The sequence below is a fragment of the Cenococcum geophilum genome (assembly GCF_001692895.1).
Source record: "Cenococcum geophilum 1.58 unplaced genomic scaffold K441scaffold_17, whole genome shotgun sequence".
NCBI lineage: Eukaryota > Fungi > Ascomycota > Dothideomycetes > Gloniales > Gloniaceae > Cenococcum > Cenococcum geophilum.
In genome coordinates this window covers 2,515,068-2,531,553 of record NW_027137575.1, presented here as the reverse complement: position 1 = coordinate 2,531,553, position 16,486 = coordinate 2,515,068, and the positions used below count along the sequence as shown (strand labels likewise).

The window sequence follows — 16,486 nt, the reverse complement described above, 5'->3', positions numbered from 1 at the left end:
ATAAGCCATTCGTTACTATATTTGTTAATTCTATATATAACAAGAGCGAGTGCGAGATATAGACGCGGTAGTAGATTTAGGATATAATGGCGCTAATTATAGTAGATAGTTAAGGGGTACTAGTAGGTGCTAGGGGATCTAGGAATATACAGGAGATTCTACTATATAGAGTCTATAGAGAGATAAAGGCAATAAAATGTGCGCGGTGCAAGGTCATGGCGTATTATAGGAAGGAGTATTAGAAAGCGGATTGGAAGGTACATAAGAAGATCTGTGCGTTGTTAGCGAGGTAAGATATAAGATAGCTTGTGGCTAGAGCAGCGTGGTTTTTGATACTATTAATAAGGCATTAATCGATAATCGCTATCATTGGTCAATAATCGATAATTATTAATAATTACTTAGCATTATAGTACGTGCCCCCCCCACCAAAATATACCCCTAATAGCCCCACTAGTATAGCTCTAAATTATATAAATAAGGGCTTACTCTATAGCTTATAGGCTAGTTTTTAATGCTATTAATAAAGCATTAATTAATAATTGCTATTATTGGTTAATAATTACTTAGCATTATTATATATACCTAAAGCCAATCAATTTATAAAAATTCCTTATCTTATTATTAAATTTTTATTTTTTAATTATCTACTTAAGAAAATCGAGAGACAGAAGGGGAACGTTGTTTTTACCTCTATAAGCGTATTATCTTAATCTTAACTAGTAATTGTTTATCCTCTACTACCACTTAAAATATTCCGCTGCAGTAAACTAACGTATTTTCCATTAGCGCAGCCTCGCCCTTAGAAATATAGTATTTAATAATATATTCCAGATTGTTATGGTTAATACTAAGCAGTTCTAGCCACCGCTAGTAGTAGAGCTTACTCCTAAAGCGTTAATAGGAGTAATTAGGCTTTATAGGATTAAGACTACCCATAATTAATGGTAAAGAGCTAAAGATAATTATAGGATAATTAGTTGGTATAATTTCTTTAAGTAAATAAGATTAAATTTTATATTTGCCTATAAACAGTAAATTAGTTTAGAATTAGTTTATTAAGTTAAATAAAATAAACCTTATTAATTCCTCTTTTTATAATCTCTTAGTTTTATATTCTATGCTATTATTTCTCTCTTCCCTATCTAAAGGATATGCCCTTATAATTTTTAAGTCTAGATATTATAGATCCTATAATCTTATAGCTTCGCGCCTTTTATACGCTAAGTTATAATATTATATCTTATTATGCCGTCTCTATCTACGTAAAGGCTATATAGTAAGAAGGCTATTATTCCTTACAGTGCGGTCAGCTAATTAGTATTTATTAGGCGCGGCAGCTACCATCCCTATTACTATTATTAGTGGGAATTTACTATTACTAACCTTTTTTCCTATATCTAGAGCACTAAGTTACGTAAAGGGGGGGTGCCGCTAGTAATTTTGGGGGGTGCTAATAGCAATCTTAATAAAGTATAAAATTTTTAACCTATTAGAATAACTAAATATAAGCTAATAAGGATAAAAACACTAATTCTATAAAGGCAAAATCGTACTAGATCTAAAAAGGTAAAAATACTAAATCTAAAAAGGCAAAAGTACTAGATCTAAAAAGTCGAAAATACTAGATCTAAAAAGGCAAAAATTATAACTAATCAGCGTAAGGCTTGGCATAAAATTTGTATGTCTTTAAGGTTTTTTAGTATTACGTGGAGTAGTCCCTTTTACTTCGTTTCTCGTTCTAGGGCATTAAGAAAACTAGTAACGCGCGCTGTTATACGCTGGGGCCCTGGAACGGAAGGCGGAAGGATAATATTAGTGATATTTTTTAAAATAGGCCTAAGTATTAGTAAGAGTATGCCTAGTAAGAGCCTAGAGTTAGTTAGGAAAAGAGGCTAAGAGTTAGTAAGGGAGGACTAAAACCATGCTAATAAAGCGTGCAGTAGTAACCCCTTTTACTATATTAACACTCTAAAGGTTCTTTAAGTCTAGCTAAGTTAATAAAGTCTAATTTAGCGCGTAGTGCCTATCTTAGATTAAGGTTGCGCTTAGTATTAAGGTTAAAATTTAAGCGTATTACGTAACGCTAATTATTTTATTTACTATATAACTAGGTCTTTACCTAGTATACTAATAAAAATCGTTTAAGAAAATAGCAACTTGCCTAGTCCGCTTTAATTTTAATACCGAACTCTAAGGCGAGTTTAAATATATCCACAATATACTATATAGCCTTATTACGTCTACTGCTTAAGTTACGTAACGTAATCCAAAATATATTAAGAACTTTATAACTATAATCTAACCGATTATATAAGAGCATAAAGCCGTATATTATACCGCCTTAAATCCAAAATACTAAAGCTATAGTTTACCTACTATTAAAGTCCTCCTAATACCTATATTGTGGCTTTATATTATAGATAAGCCATTTATTACTATATTTATTAATTTCGTATATAATAAGAGCAAGTGCGAGATATAGACGCGGTAGCAGATTTAGGATATAATGGCGCTAATTATAGTAGATGGTTAAGGGGTACTAGTAGGTATTAGGGGATTTAGGAATATGCGGGAGATTCTACTATATAGAGTCTATAGAGAGACAAAGGTAATAAAATATACACGGTATAAGGTCATAGCGTATTATAGGAAGGAGTATTAGAAAGCGGATTGGAAGGTATATAAGAAGATCTGCGTATCGTTAGCGAGGTAAGACGTAAGATAGCTTGTGGCTGGAGTAGTTGGAATGGCTAGAGTAGCTAGAGTAGCTGGAGTTTTATATATATACTATTATAAAAGGAAAGCAAAATTATAAACTATAGACAATATAATAGATAAGTAGATTAAAACGTATTATTGTCTTATCCATACAGCTATAGTCTCTTATTTAAGTATGTAAAGTCTTTCTATTTCTACTAGTAGGCTATTATATAGGTAGAATTGGAGGTCGTTTATATTAATCTCTTATAAAAGATATAGCCTAGTTTTAGATTAAAGTCGCAATAGCTGTACATATCTAGAGCAAAATTTCTTATACTTATCTTAACCTTTAGTAGTTAGGTCATTTTTAAGGTTAAGTACAGTAGTTGTAAGCGTTAATCCTTAGACTTTATAATCTATTATGCTAAATGCAGTGTATATTAAAACCTGCTTCCTTTATATAAAATATCCTTTAATTTTAATTAATCTCGTTATAGGGAAAATAGGGGTGACGTTAGGTTTAAAATCTTTAAATATAGTATATTTTAAGTTATCTTATCGGAATAAAATATATATTAGCGGCTTAGTATATAAGACATATAAATTATCCATTTTAAAGAACTTTGCTAGAGTTATAAGTTTAGTTATATGTTAAATAACATATATATAAAGATATACCAGCGGGGTTAATAATAATACCTAAAGCAATTCCACGTGTTCCATTTATATATCCTAGAAGTATATAAATATTAGCGAGAATTATTATGGGCACTTTTAATATATAGAAGAAGAGTCCTTAAAACGGGACCCTAGTACCTTAATCTATTTATTACAGTAAGTCTTTTATAGTAAGAAATGAAATAAATGCAGATATAATCCTAATATGCTACGCTGGAAAGATATATATTTTCTAAGATTAAGATTAAGTAAAGTACTCCATTTTAATACGGTTAATATAATATCAATATACGTTTAATTTAATAATAATAATTATATTTTCTAATTCCGGTATAAAGAGCGACTTAGCGACTTTCTTATTTAATAAAGTAAGATCCTCTTTAGTAAAGGCGCCGTTTCTTACTTAATATAGTAAGTCTTAAAATATAGGATCCTAAGCCTACCTTATTTGTTCGTTAAAGATAATAACATCTATAAACCGATGCCAAATAATTCAACCGTTTTTATCTTTGCTATTTCCTATTCTTAGTTCTTTCTATAATGCTAGTCCTCTAACAGGTAGGAATTAGTAAAAATTACCTATAAATATAATAGTTGGTAGCCCGCCGAAGAGATTAGGTAAGTTTCTGTCTAGGGATTTTACGATCTTATATTGTCTGTTAATCTTACTTAGTATGCTTAAGTCCGTTATACTAATTTCATTAATAATTATAATCGTCTTCCTAGCCTATAGTTTTGTAATATAAGAACTAATACTTAGTTTCTGCGTTTTAGTAAGACTAATACCTAAGGCAGTATAGTAGGTATTTCCACTAATATTATTAGCTGTAGCTCCCGTAGGCGCCATAAGGATAACCTCGTCTTTGCGAAGAATAAGATCTATACCAGCAATAATGGCTTTAATAACTTGGCTTTTCCCAACTTTACCCTTACCTCTAATATAGAGAAGTATTTATTCGCGCTTAGATGCATTATAAGGATAGTCTTTCTAAGCTAGCGCTCTAAAAAGCACTTTTTCTACAACTAGTCGTTGCTTCTTATTAAGAGGGAGAATTTCACTAATAAGTATAGTTAGGGTTAACCCTAAAGGGTTGTTGTTAATTTAAGATCGTTAATCTACCAAGTTTAGTATAGTCTCTTTTATATTTAGAGTAGGGCGTAAAACACCATTATTAAGGTTAAGGTTAAAATCATTAATTTAAAAAGCGATACGCTCTTCTATTTCTATATTATTAATATTATTAAGCATAGTAAGGTTCTTAATCCGTAATTCCTATTATTATAAGGTGGTATTAGGGAGAAATCTAAGACTAGAAGCGGTATGTTTTAGGTGTTCGCAAATATGGATAGGAGAAAGATTTTGTAATTTTAGTAGCTAAATAGGCCTTAATTTAGAGAACAAGAAAGGAATATATTTACTAGTATTAATACTTTCCTTATACTAAGATGTTGTAATAAAATAGTAGACCGTAATTAATAATTTAGAGCTGTATTCCTTATATAAAGAGGTTAAAGGCTCTTTAGCGTCTAAGTTTAGATTATTAAGTACTGCATTATTAATATTATAGTCCGTATAATTCTAAGATCGGAGCGCAGAATTAAGTTAAGCATCTTCTCTTAACTTTTAAAGGAGGTTAAGATTTTAAGCGAAATTTCGGTTATAGGATAAAATTAAAGGTTTAATAATATTCCATATCTTAAAGCAGGCATCTTATTTCGTTCTATATTTAGATGCGTATTATTAAAATAGGGACAGCAGTTAATCCCACGGCAAAAATAACCCTAATAGCACTTTAGCAAGATCATTCTTAATCATATTTATAGTTAGATGACCTCCTTAAATACTCTCTTCCTCGGATTAAAATTAAGAAAGTTGTCTATTAAAATAGACCGTTATAATCTAAGAGTGTTTATAAGCCAGTCGCTAGACATATATAGTCAAAACTTATATTAGAAGCGATTGCGTTATCTCTTTTCTTAGTTTATACTAATATACAGTATTTAAAGAAAGTAAGTTGCGCTAGGTCCGGGCCATACTATTTATAATTATTGAAGCGGTTTATAGAAGCCATATTAGCAGCGTAAAAAGTATATTACTCTTTATTTATAGACTTAGAAGAAGTATCTAGTTATAATTTAAGGGGTTCCATAGCTATATGTATATATTATCTTAGCCACTAAATATTTATTTAAGCAAAATTATAATTCGCTGTATAGTACGTAGGTAGCTAAAGTAAAGAGCTCGCGATTTGTATACCGCTAATCTCTTAATCCTAAAAAAGGGTGTTATAGTATTAAAGTTTAAACTAATCTATACCCTTCTCCTAAAGCCGTAGATCCGTAGTATTTAGGTTTAAAGTAGTCATTACCTTTTTAATGGACTATTTTAATAATGCTGCCTTAAGTAACACTTAGTGCGGAGAAATATTATCCTTTATTATATAGTTTATAAGGTAGTAGATAAGGTATAGAGACTTTGTAACTATAGGAATCTAAGAAATATCGTAATTTAAGCAAATATAACTTGTAATAGTAGGGTTCTATAGGTTAATCCAACTATAGTTATAAGCAAGGTAGATTATACCTAGCTTATTAATTTCTGAGCCGGCGAGAAGGTCTTGTAGCATACCAAATCTACAAACTTTTTTACCTTAGTTATTTTTACCATATTTAAAACATATGGCATTATGCTTAGATAAATAAATTTGTGTTTTATAAGCAATAGTATTACTATTAGTTAACAGTTTACTATAGAATTCTTTATCTGTTTCTTAGGCCTTAGCTAAAGGTAGTATATTTAGTTAGTTAGTTTTAGTAAGAGTATTATAATTAAGGTCTATGCTTTATATAATAATTATTTCTAGGTAACGTATTATCTAAGCAGCGAATTTATTATCTTTTAGAAGTTAGTGTTATAAAGTATTAAAGGCAAGGTTGTTGGCCAGCTATACTAATATATAGAGATATAGCATACTATAACTATTCGTCTTAATAATACTAAAGTAATTTAAAACTTGTCCAAGGATTCTAATTTAGGTAGTTAAAGAGCAGAGAAGGCCGTTAAAGACGGCTTTATAGGTATAATAAAAAAACTATATAACAGCTACTGGGTTAGAGGTTACTATTATAAGTTAAATTGCTATATTAGCTGTAGGGAGGGAATCTTTAGGAAGCTTAACTCCGGCTAGTATTAAGATAAGGGGGTTTTATAAGTCCGATAGATTAATTATTATCTAAAATGCAGGCATTCCAAATCGTCCAATAACGCCCTTTATTTTTAATTGCATTATTAGCTTCTAGGAGAATAATTATAGTACCTATCTCCTAATTATTATAAGGTCGCGCTAAAGCCTCTAGATTACCGGGTTATTAATAATTTATCTATTAGCAATTGCCTTTACAGCGTCCTAAAGTTATTTAGATATTAAAGACGCTATATTATCCTTAGTTAACTTCCAGTTTTGCCGTTTAATAAGAAGTTTATATCCTATAGACAATTAGCGTAGTTATATTACATTATAAAGAAGGTATATAAACGTTTTATAGCGAGCAAACCTATATAAGTTAATTAAGTTTTATCGTATTTAACAGAGATAAAAACCTTCTACTATAGTGGTTTAATGCCTACTATGCGAAAGCCTTAAGAGATACCTCTATTAGTCTTTGGTCTAGGTGGCCGCTAACGCCTATTAGAAATAAGGTTGGGAAAGCACCTATAAAGTAACTAGGGTCTTCCTAACTGCTCACTAGGGTAGCCTAGCCATAAATAGCGTAAGAGATTAGTAGTATATCTCTTTACCTTTACTGATACTTATCCTCTATACCTGGTATTATTTTATTAGGTTAAGAAGAACTACTAGTTACCAGTTTTAGCAAGGCATCTATTATCTAAACGTTTAGATCGGTTTATTCTCCATTAATATTAGTATAAACAGAGCCTATTATTAATAGATCATTCTCATTAGTATAAAAAGCTTTATCTTGCGTAACCTATAGGTTATTTTTATAGTTTCCAGTTTCTAGGTTAATAGTATATCCTTTACGTTCGTAATAATCCGGATTTATAAGACAGATAATATTATTAGTAATCTTATATAGGATAAAGTCGTAAGGCTAATTTTTTATTATTATATAGTTAATAGTAAGGTAATAATAAAGGTGATTGTGTTAAATAAGATAATGCAATACTGTTAAAACTTTATCTTTTTGAACTTATAAGAACGGTTTTAGATCTCTATTAATTGGAGGGTATTTACCTAGCCAAAAAACTTTAATCAGATTGTTTAGTTTTAGCTTAGGGCTAGGGAGGATCTAAAGGAGGGGTCTAGGGTCTTAGGGTATAACAATTATATAACCCCGTAAAGTATTATAGTTAGCTAGGGTCGAGTGGCCACCAGGTTGTAATTTAAGGATAGTGCTAATAGGATGGCATTTTGCAATAAGACACTTTTTAATAACCGTAAGATCTTCTAATATATATGGGTAATGTTAACATATTATTATATTAACGAAATTTGCTATAGAGAACTTAGGAATAGTCTGATGTATAAGTGCTATATAGTAGACGCTATAGAAATGCCAAGAGCGTTTATAGTAGCCGCATTAATTAAAGGAATTTTATTATTCTAGGATTAAATCATCTTAATTATTAATTTTATGGATATTCTCTGTTATAGCAAAGCCACCATAAGAACAGCATATTAATATCTTAGATGCGATTAATATTTTATTTTTATATTTGCTAATAAAAGACCGAATATATAAGTAAGAGATCTCTAGAGGGAATTTTTAGGAAGCTCTCTTTTATAGATTAAATTCTTCTTTTAATAAACCTATAGCAAGCTTTAAAGCTTCTAAAACTCTTATATCTATAGCCAGTCTTCTTTTTTTAAGTTTTAGATAGTTAGGTAGATTTGCTAATAAAGAAGGCAGAGGCCTAATATAAGGCATGGAATTTCTAAATGCATTAGAAGCAGGTAAAAGTCTTAATAGGGGATTTGCTAATAAAGAAGGTAGTGGTATAATACAGGGTATCGAATTTCCGAATACGTTAGGAGCGGGTAAAAGTCTTAGTAGGGGATTTACTAATAAATAAAGTAGCGGCCTAATACGGTATATTAAATTTCCGAATACGTTAGGAGCAGGTAGATGTCTTAATAGGGGATTTACTAATAAAGAAGGTAGTGGCCTAATACGGTATATCAAATTTCCAAATGCGTTAGGAGCAGGTAAAAGTCTTAGTAGGGATTTTAACAATAATTATACAACATTTTGTTTATTAAATAATAAAGATAGCGGCCTAATATGGGGTATTAAATTTTGGAATATATTAGGACCAGGTAGAAGTCCTAGTAGAGGATTAGGTATTAAATTTCCGAAAGTATTAAGAGCAGGTAGAAGTCTTTATAGGGGTTTTAGTAATAATTATATAGTTTTCTATTTTTTAACCTTTAGATTCCAAAGTGGATTTATTAATAAAGGTAGCGGTTTTATATAAGATATCGAATTTTCAAGTAGGTTAGGGCCAGGAAGAAGTTTTAGTGGGGGTTTTAGTAATAATTGTGCAGTTTTTTAATCTTTAACTTTTGAATTCTTAGGTGGATTTATTGGTAAAGAAGGCAGTGGATTAATACAAGGCACTAAATTTTTAAATTAATTTAATACAGATAGAAGTTCCGCGGGAACTTTTAGTGGTAATTATAATCTAGATATGGAATTCTTATACGGATTAAAGACTGGCGAAGGCGTTAAGGGTGCACTTTATAGTAGTTGTTTTAGTATAAAGTTCTTAAACTCTTTAGAGATAGGTGCTAATAGACTTATTAATAAGAGTATAGAATAAAAAGATTTCCTTATTCTATACACGCTATCTACTTAGTCTTCAGCCAGTTAGCTATTAGCATATTTTATAAATAAATTATTTAAGAGAGAAGAAAATTAGGAAATAAGTATAAACTACACACCTCGGAATCATAAGGGGTGGGTTTATATTAAATTATTAACTTTTACTACTGCTAATAATGGGATATACTTATAAAAAAGCTGGCGGTAATATAGCAGATCTATATGCCAGGGAAGAGCTATTAAGGATTACTTACTTTATTACCAAGTAACTAAATTTCCCTAGTTCTATTTTCTGTTCCTCCCCACATATTCTTAATCCTGTATTTAATTGCATTTCCGCTTCTAGGAGTGACTTAAGAAAGGTTTAGAGGGAAGATAATCCTTATAACCCTTAAGTTTAGGTTTAAATAGGTCTTCAGCTTAGTATGTAAGACATTTCCTATGCAAATTATATATATTAACCTAAATCGGATCTCCTTACTATTATCTTTAGCTTTAAGACTAGAACCCTATGTCTTACTACCCCACTACTTACTATTATATGTCTTATCAAATGTCTTATTACCTATTTCTATTACCAATTACCAACTAAATAACAACGTAGTCGTCAACCTATTTGCCACCTATTTAGTGTATATAGTGAGGCTCTAGAGCCTCTTACAATACTATAAAGTTCTTATACTTAATCGTCCTATTTATTTATTAGGGAAAACCACCCCTCTAAATTATTAGGGGTTTTTAATAGCTAATTGTTATACATCGGGTACAAACGAACTATATTAATAGTCGTCGTCCATTAGCATTTTCCGAGTTCTAGCCAGTAAAAGCCATACACTATTATAACGATGCTAGTCTCTTAATGGCAAATTTTAACGGTTCTCGGATAAGACCTGCCGAAGTTAAGCATTAATTTAATATTAAAGAGCGAGTAAAATAGGAGTAAGAGTAAGTAAGAACTAAAAAGGGAAAAACGCGGAAACTTAATAGTAGATATTTGCTATATAGTAGTTAAGAAAATTAAATACTATTATTAAATATAATTAGGGAACTATCTAATTTAGCTGTATTCTCCATCACCGTATTAAAAGTTAATAATGGCGATCGCCGGTTATGTTTAGATAGTAACGCCACTAATTAAGAATTTTCTTCCAAATCTATAACCTTATGAGGTCTTTTCTTTCCCAGGGAGGTTTTTAAGGGAGAATTATTTATACTATTAGGTTTAGATTGCCAGGTTATCTATTTAGTCTTATAAGGTATACTAGGCGCTAATCCTTTACTTGCTTTTATTAATCCTTATATTACTACTTTTATATCTTACACATTAATAAAACTAAATACTTAAATTAATATTACTATCTAATTGCCACTTTCCTTCTTACTAATAATGTCTCCGGTAACACTAACTAAGGCACCTTAGCGCGGCATTGGCGTGTTTTGCCAGCGTAGAGTATTAGGAAAGAGAGTAGCAACGGTAAATAAGATAGACTTCTCTACGGCATCCCATACGTAGGTTTTAATTTCTATAGATTATAAGGCAACATTTATAACGAGATTAGGATTAACAGTTTAACTAATAATGCCAATTAAATTGGCTTATATAGGTATTAAAGCTAAATAACCTTTAATATAGTTATCGCTGTCTATATTACCTAAATAGCTAAACGCAAAGTTTTTAATTAGTCTTAAGAAAATTAAGAGATAAAAGGGGAACGTTGTTTTTACCTCTGCAAGCGTATCGTCTTAATCTTAACTAGTAATTATTTATCCTCTACTACTACTTAAAATGTTCCGCTGCAGTAGACTAACGCATTTTCTATTAGTATAGCCTCACCCTTAGAAACATAGTGTTTAATAACGCATTCTAGATTACTATAGTTAATACTAAGCAGTTCTAGCCACCGCTAGTAGTAGAGCTTACTCCTAAAGCGTTAATAGGAGTAATTAGGCTTTATAGGATTAGAACCGCCCGTAATTAATAGTAAAGAGCTAAAGATAATTATAGGATAATTAGTTAGTATAATTTCTTTAAGTAAGCAAGATTAAATTTTATATTTGCCTATAAATAGTAAATTAGTTTAGAATTAATTTATTAAGTTAGATAGAACAAACCTTATTAATTCCTCTTTTTATAATCTCTTAGTCTTACGTCCTATGCTATTATTCCTCTCTTCCCTATTTAAAGGATATGCCCTTATAAATTTTAAATCCGGATATTATAGATCCTATAATCTTATAGCTTTACGCCTTTTATACGCTAAGTTATAATATTATATCTTGTTATGCCGTCTCTATCTACGTAAAGGCTATATAGTAAGAAGGCTATTATTTCTTACGGTGCGGTTAGCCAATTAGTGCTCATTAGGCGCAGCAGCTACTATCCCTATCACTATTATTAGTGGGAATTTACCGTCGCCGACCTTTTTTCCTATATCTAGAGCACTAAGTTATATAAAGGGGGGGGTGCCGCTAGCAATTTTAGGGGGTGCTGATAGCAATCTTAGTAAAGTATAAAAATTCTAACCTATTAGAATAACTAAATATAAGCCAATAAGGACAAAAACACTAATTCTATAAAGGCAAAATCGTACTAGATCTAAAAAGGCAAAAATACTAGATCTAAAAAGGCAAAAGTACTAGATCTAAAAGGCGAAAATACTAGATCCAAAAAGGCAAAAATCACAACTAATTAGCGTAAGGCTTGGCACAAAATTTGTATGTCTTTAAAGTTTTTTGGTGTCGCGTGGAGTAGCCCCTTTCACTTCGTTCCTCGTTCCAGGGCAAAGGCGAAAATACTAGATCCAAAAAGGCAAAAATCACAACCAATCAGCGTAAGGCTTGGCACAAAATTTGTATGTCTTTGAAGTTTTTTGGTGTCGCGTGGAGTAGCCCCTTTCACTTCGTTCCTCGTTCCAGGGCACTATAGAGGAGGCAGAGGAGGAAGAGGCTAGGGTAAAGGAGCTAAAAAGTAACGTGTCCCGCTCCACGTCGCCATACGGCCAAAAAGACAGTACTGGCGAACTTGCGCGACCCTTGCGGGATCTAATATATGTACTCTTACATAAAATCAAAACCTCAATAGGCGTCAGGTAGAAAGGCCAAGGCCGATATATCAAATAGCATGTAGGGGTAAATAATTAATTTGATTTAATTAGGTGTATCCGTAGATGGCTTCTAAAGAGGGAGTGATCGATTGGGTTAAGGAAGCGAGTCCTAGGGGTCCGAGCTTATAGCTATCCTCTCCAGCAGTTATCGATAAGAACTAGTCAATTAATCGAGCTGAATGTAACGCCCGTACTAAGTTATGATACGAACACTCGCTAAGCAATATAGATGATGCTGGGGCTGATAAAAGTGGAGTACCGTTGTCCCTCACTTCAGCGACGGCGAGGAATGTCTCGTGGCTTGAAAGCAGGTCAGCGAACTTTCCAGCGGAGTGCCGGCAAGTTCACAGAGTAGTCTAGCTAGCTAGTGGAAGCGCAGGTTAATTTTCGAGACTCATGATTCTATTACATATATGCAAGCCCCACAAATTGAGCGATATATCATTTCTGCAATAAATGAAGATGTACGATCCCTCGGATTCCAGAACCAAATAAAGAGCCATAGTCATGACTATGGCATCCCCTTTCCGCCTTCTCAAACTTGATTCAAAATCAACCAAGAAGGTCCACAAGCATTAAGCCCGTCAAATTCTCCTAGCACGCTTCATCCCTCATCTACTCAAACACTATGATTGCCAAGAAAGAAAAGACCCCCCGCATATCAGGGTGAGTGCTAGAAGCTCGAATGGCGATATACACAAACCTTGTTTCTCTTGGTCAAAATACCTTGTTATTTTTCAGCCTACCCTTCTGCAGTTCCATCAACCCCCATAAGTCAGCCTCCATCACCCCTAAGAGTCGCTTTCTCGTTAATTGCTCCTCCATATCACTCTCGATCCTAGCTTCCATCCTGGCACTGCGCCTCAACAACCACATTCTTGTCTAATCATCCATAGGCCTATCGGTCAATTCAACTCCCATCGGCCTCGCTTCCTCCTGCAAACTGCCCGAGCTATCTCGCTTTCCAGGTCCAAGGCCCAGACTTGCCGCATGCTTTCTCGGCACGCTAGGCATGAACCTCTGGCCCGCCACACCCACCACACCCGCCGCATCGTCAGCGCTGCCATTCGCCCCACTACCCATCTTAGGCGGAGCATGCCCATCCACGACGGGGCTCGCCTCAGCACTGCCCGGCACCTCGAGCGAATGCCGCGTGGGGCCCTGGCCGCGGCGCTCCGTGGGGCTCGTCGTCGAGATGGGGAAGCGGGTCTCCGGGCCGCCGGAGCTACGGTCGCGCCTGTGGGTGCGCGGGGACGGGGCGGGGGAGCTGGCGCGCGAGCGGCTCGCGATGGCGCGGTTGCGCTCCTCCATGTGCGCCCTGCGGTTGCTCTCGTCGGTGCTGATGGCGCGCGGACGACCAGCACCCGAGGCCGAGTGCGTGAGCGAGCTCGCGCGCTTCAGCTCGCCGAATATGGCGTCCTTGTGCGCAAACAGGTCGCGGATCAGCCGGTAGGCGTAGCGTTCGTTCATCGTTAGGCTAGACTCCTGCCGGGGCCGCAGAATGCACTGTGCGAGGGTTTGTGCTAGTGCGGAGATAAAGGGCTCGTCTGCCGAAGTGAGCTCGATGAGGCGCGTGAAGTGCGTGGTGATGGCGTCGAGGGTGGCGATGTTGGCAAGGCGGAGCTGGCCGAGAGTGGACTGGATAACTGAGATGCGCGTGTCTTCGCTTGCGTCTGTAGCCGTGGTACTATAGATTGTTTTGACGATTTCGTAGACGTGGGAGGAGACAAGAGAGTCTGGGAATGTGTAAGTGTGTGGTCAATGGAGCACTGCGGAAATGATGAGTGGAACACGGGAAAAGGTTCACGTACCTGGAAGTTCTAGGAGGTAAAGTTTCAAGGCACTTGCTACAACAGGCACCTCGTACTTCTCTAAAACTTCGTGTGGTATGCTTTTACCAGTGTCTATGGCGGCTCGTAAGTGGTGCGTTGCTGCTAGAGGTACGTCAACCAGCCAGATGCCTCGACGTGCTTCGTCGCCCTCGAGATGGGGGTAATCTGCAAGAAAATTAGGCTAAGAAAGTTTTGTCAATCGCAAGTAGTACATACGGTTATCAAGGAAAGTGAGGATGGTTGTTACAATGATCGGCACACGCTTCCTGTCAGACCGGGCCCTGGCCTCAAGGTCCACACCGAATGTTTGCTCTACATTATCGTTAGTACTCCAACAGAAATGCTGAGATGGGCATATTTATTACCATCAACCTGATTATAATAGTTCTCGTACGTCTGGACTTTCGGTACAAACTGTCCAGTCCGGTAGTTCTCTAAAAGATATCTAAGATCTCCGAGGGGCTGAACGGTTTCCTGGAACAGCATCATGTTGTCCACGGTGCTCTGCAGGCTTGGAATGACGTTACTGATAGCTCCTGAGAAATCTAGGATCACTGATTTGATAGCCTTCAGGCGGTCCAACTCGCACCGTTCCATGAATTTCAGGTGGTCTACCATGGCCTCTTCCAGATTGCAGCGCAGAGAGTCCAGTTTTCTCACTGAGGCCTTGTATCTTTCATCTGCTTCACGTGCCTCTCGTCGTAGTTTCTCAGCCGGGGTCTCGTTCGGGTATGGGTTATTCAATGGATTCCAGCCTGCAAGATACTCTCCAACAGCTCCGACAGGGGAGTCAACGCTGTCCGAAGACATGGTTGAAGAGACACGCTCGAGTGGCTTCTTTTTCTCTGGAGTACCAGTGATCTGGAAGACTTTCGGCCGCCACTGGTAGTTCATCCTGGTGCTGTTGGCGAATGTGCTGCCTACGTTGCCTACAAGCCTAAGGAAGCCGTTGCTAACCATGTCTTGACCGATTCTCTCCGCATAGCTAACGCTGGAGGCGTTCATGTGCTTCTGAATGTAACCTGTGATGTCCGCGCCAGTGGAAACGTTTTGGTACGTGCCTAGAATTGGCACTTTGGCATCCCCAATTTTAATGTTCTCCAACATATGAGTGAGTATCTTCTTCACCTGGTCAGGTTGATATGTCTCATCGCCAATGTCAATTGGCTCCTCCTCAATCTCATCGGGCTCCGACAGCTTGACCGTAGGAATATTCTTGATTTTGGGACTCTGTGCAGCTTCACTCTGTGGATCCTGGAAGGCAAGTTTGTCCTCCTCTTCAATATCCTCTACCAACCGACATTTATTGTAGTATTGTGACCTGAACTTCCGAACAGCATCAGCTTGCTTGTCGTGCAGCTTGATTCGAGCTTGTAAGTCATCCTGTGAATTTTGGACTCGAAGCGCGTGTGCTTCACACCAGCGGCTGAATGGGTTAACAACTAGCTCTCTAATGTTTGATGCGATTTTGCGATGATTCTTTGAAGCTTCCTCCATCTCTCCACGCACTCCCTCGTATGCCTGTGAACAGTAAGCCGTTGGGGAGCTCAGCAATATTCCTGGAATTCAGCTCACTTTTCGTACGCTTGCACCCTCATCTCTTGTGAAGCCACCAGATATGCGATCAGCTGCCGGCGTTATGCTACCCAGGCTTTGTCCATAGAGATCCTCGGCCTCAGCGCGCATCCGCGCTACAGTAAGTACCTGCTGGTTTTCCTGAACACCCTGCTGCAGCTTCCCAAATAACACACCAAGGCCTAGTAGTTCGTCAGCGCACGAAATGTGAAGCTCTCAGGGGACGGTCGCACCGCCTGCATAGTCGCTGGACCAGAAGGAAGTTGCAAAGCCAGCCATGTTGTGATGGCCCCAAGGGTACCTCGTTTCTGAAGGAACTCCTGGCTAAAATATAAAAGGTATCGGAAGACTCTGCTCGAGCAGCAAAGAGGAGAAAAGAGCGTGGAAAGCGAAGCAGCAATACGAGAAAGCGAATGAGGTTCGGAGCACTGTATTGTTGTTCGTGACACGTTAGCCGCAGACGGCGGGAAGGGTTCAATGGTGAGCGGTGGCAGGAAGGCACAGCAACGTCGCAGATTGGATAGAGTCGATGTATCATGGGAATTCACTTTAGGAGTGTTCGACCCTTTTTTCAGCCGCTGTCTGGTCTTGCGCGGCTGAGAAACCCAACGGCTTAGCGTCATCCGTCATCGCGACCAGGCTTCGCTTCAGGAATAGACCAGAGCTGCTGCGTTCGTGTGCGTCTGCAGGGGCTTTGATTTCAGCCAGCCAGCCAGCCAGCCAGCTCGCCCAATACCCGCTGCAGGATCA

General features: G+C 36.4%; 1 protein-coding gene across 1 annotated transcript; it reads right to left on the bottom strand.

Annotated features, from left to right (window-relative positions):
- Positions 1–13,211: 13,211 nt before the first annotated feature.
- On the bottom strand, positions 13,212–16,015 carry K441DRAFT_556774 (rho-GTPase-activating protein-like protein; the record flags this gene model as incomplete). Its single annotated transcript, XM_067643346.1, has 6 exons — positions 13,212–14,065; positions 14,141–14,326; positions 14,378–14,473; positions 14,527–15,682; positions 15,737–15,918; positions 15,970–16,015. 6 exons carry the CDS (start codon positions 16,013–16,015, stop codon positions 13,212–13,214), a joined length of 2,520 nt encoding a protein of 839 aa, XP_067504973.1.
- Positions 16,016–16,486: the final 471 nt, after the last annotated feature.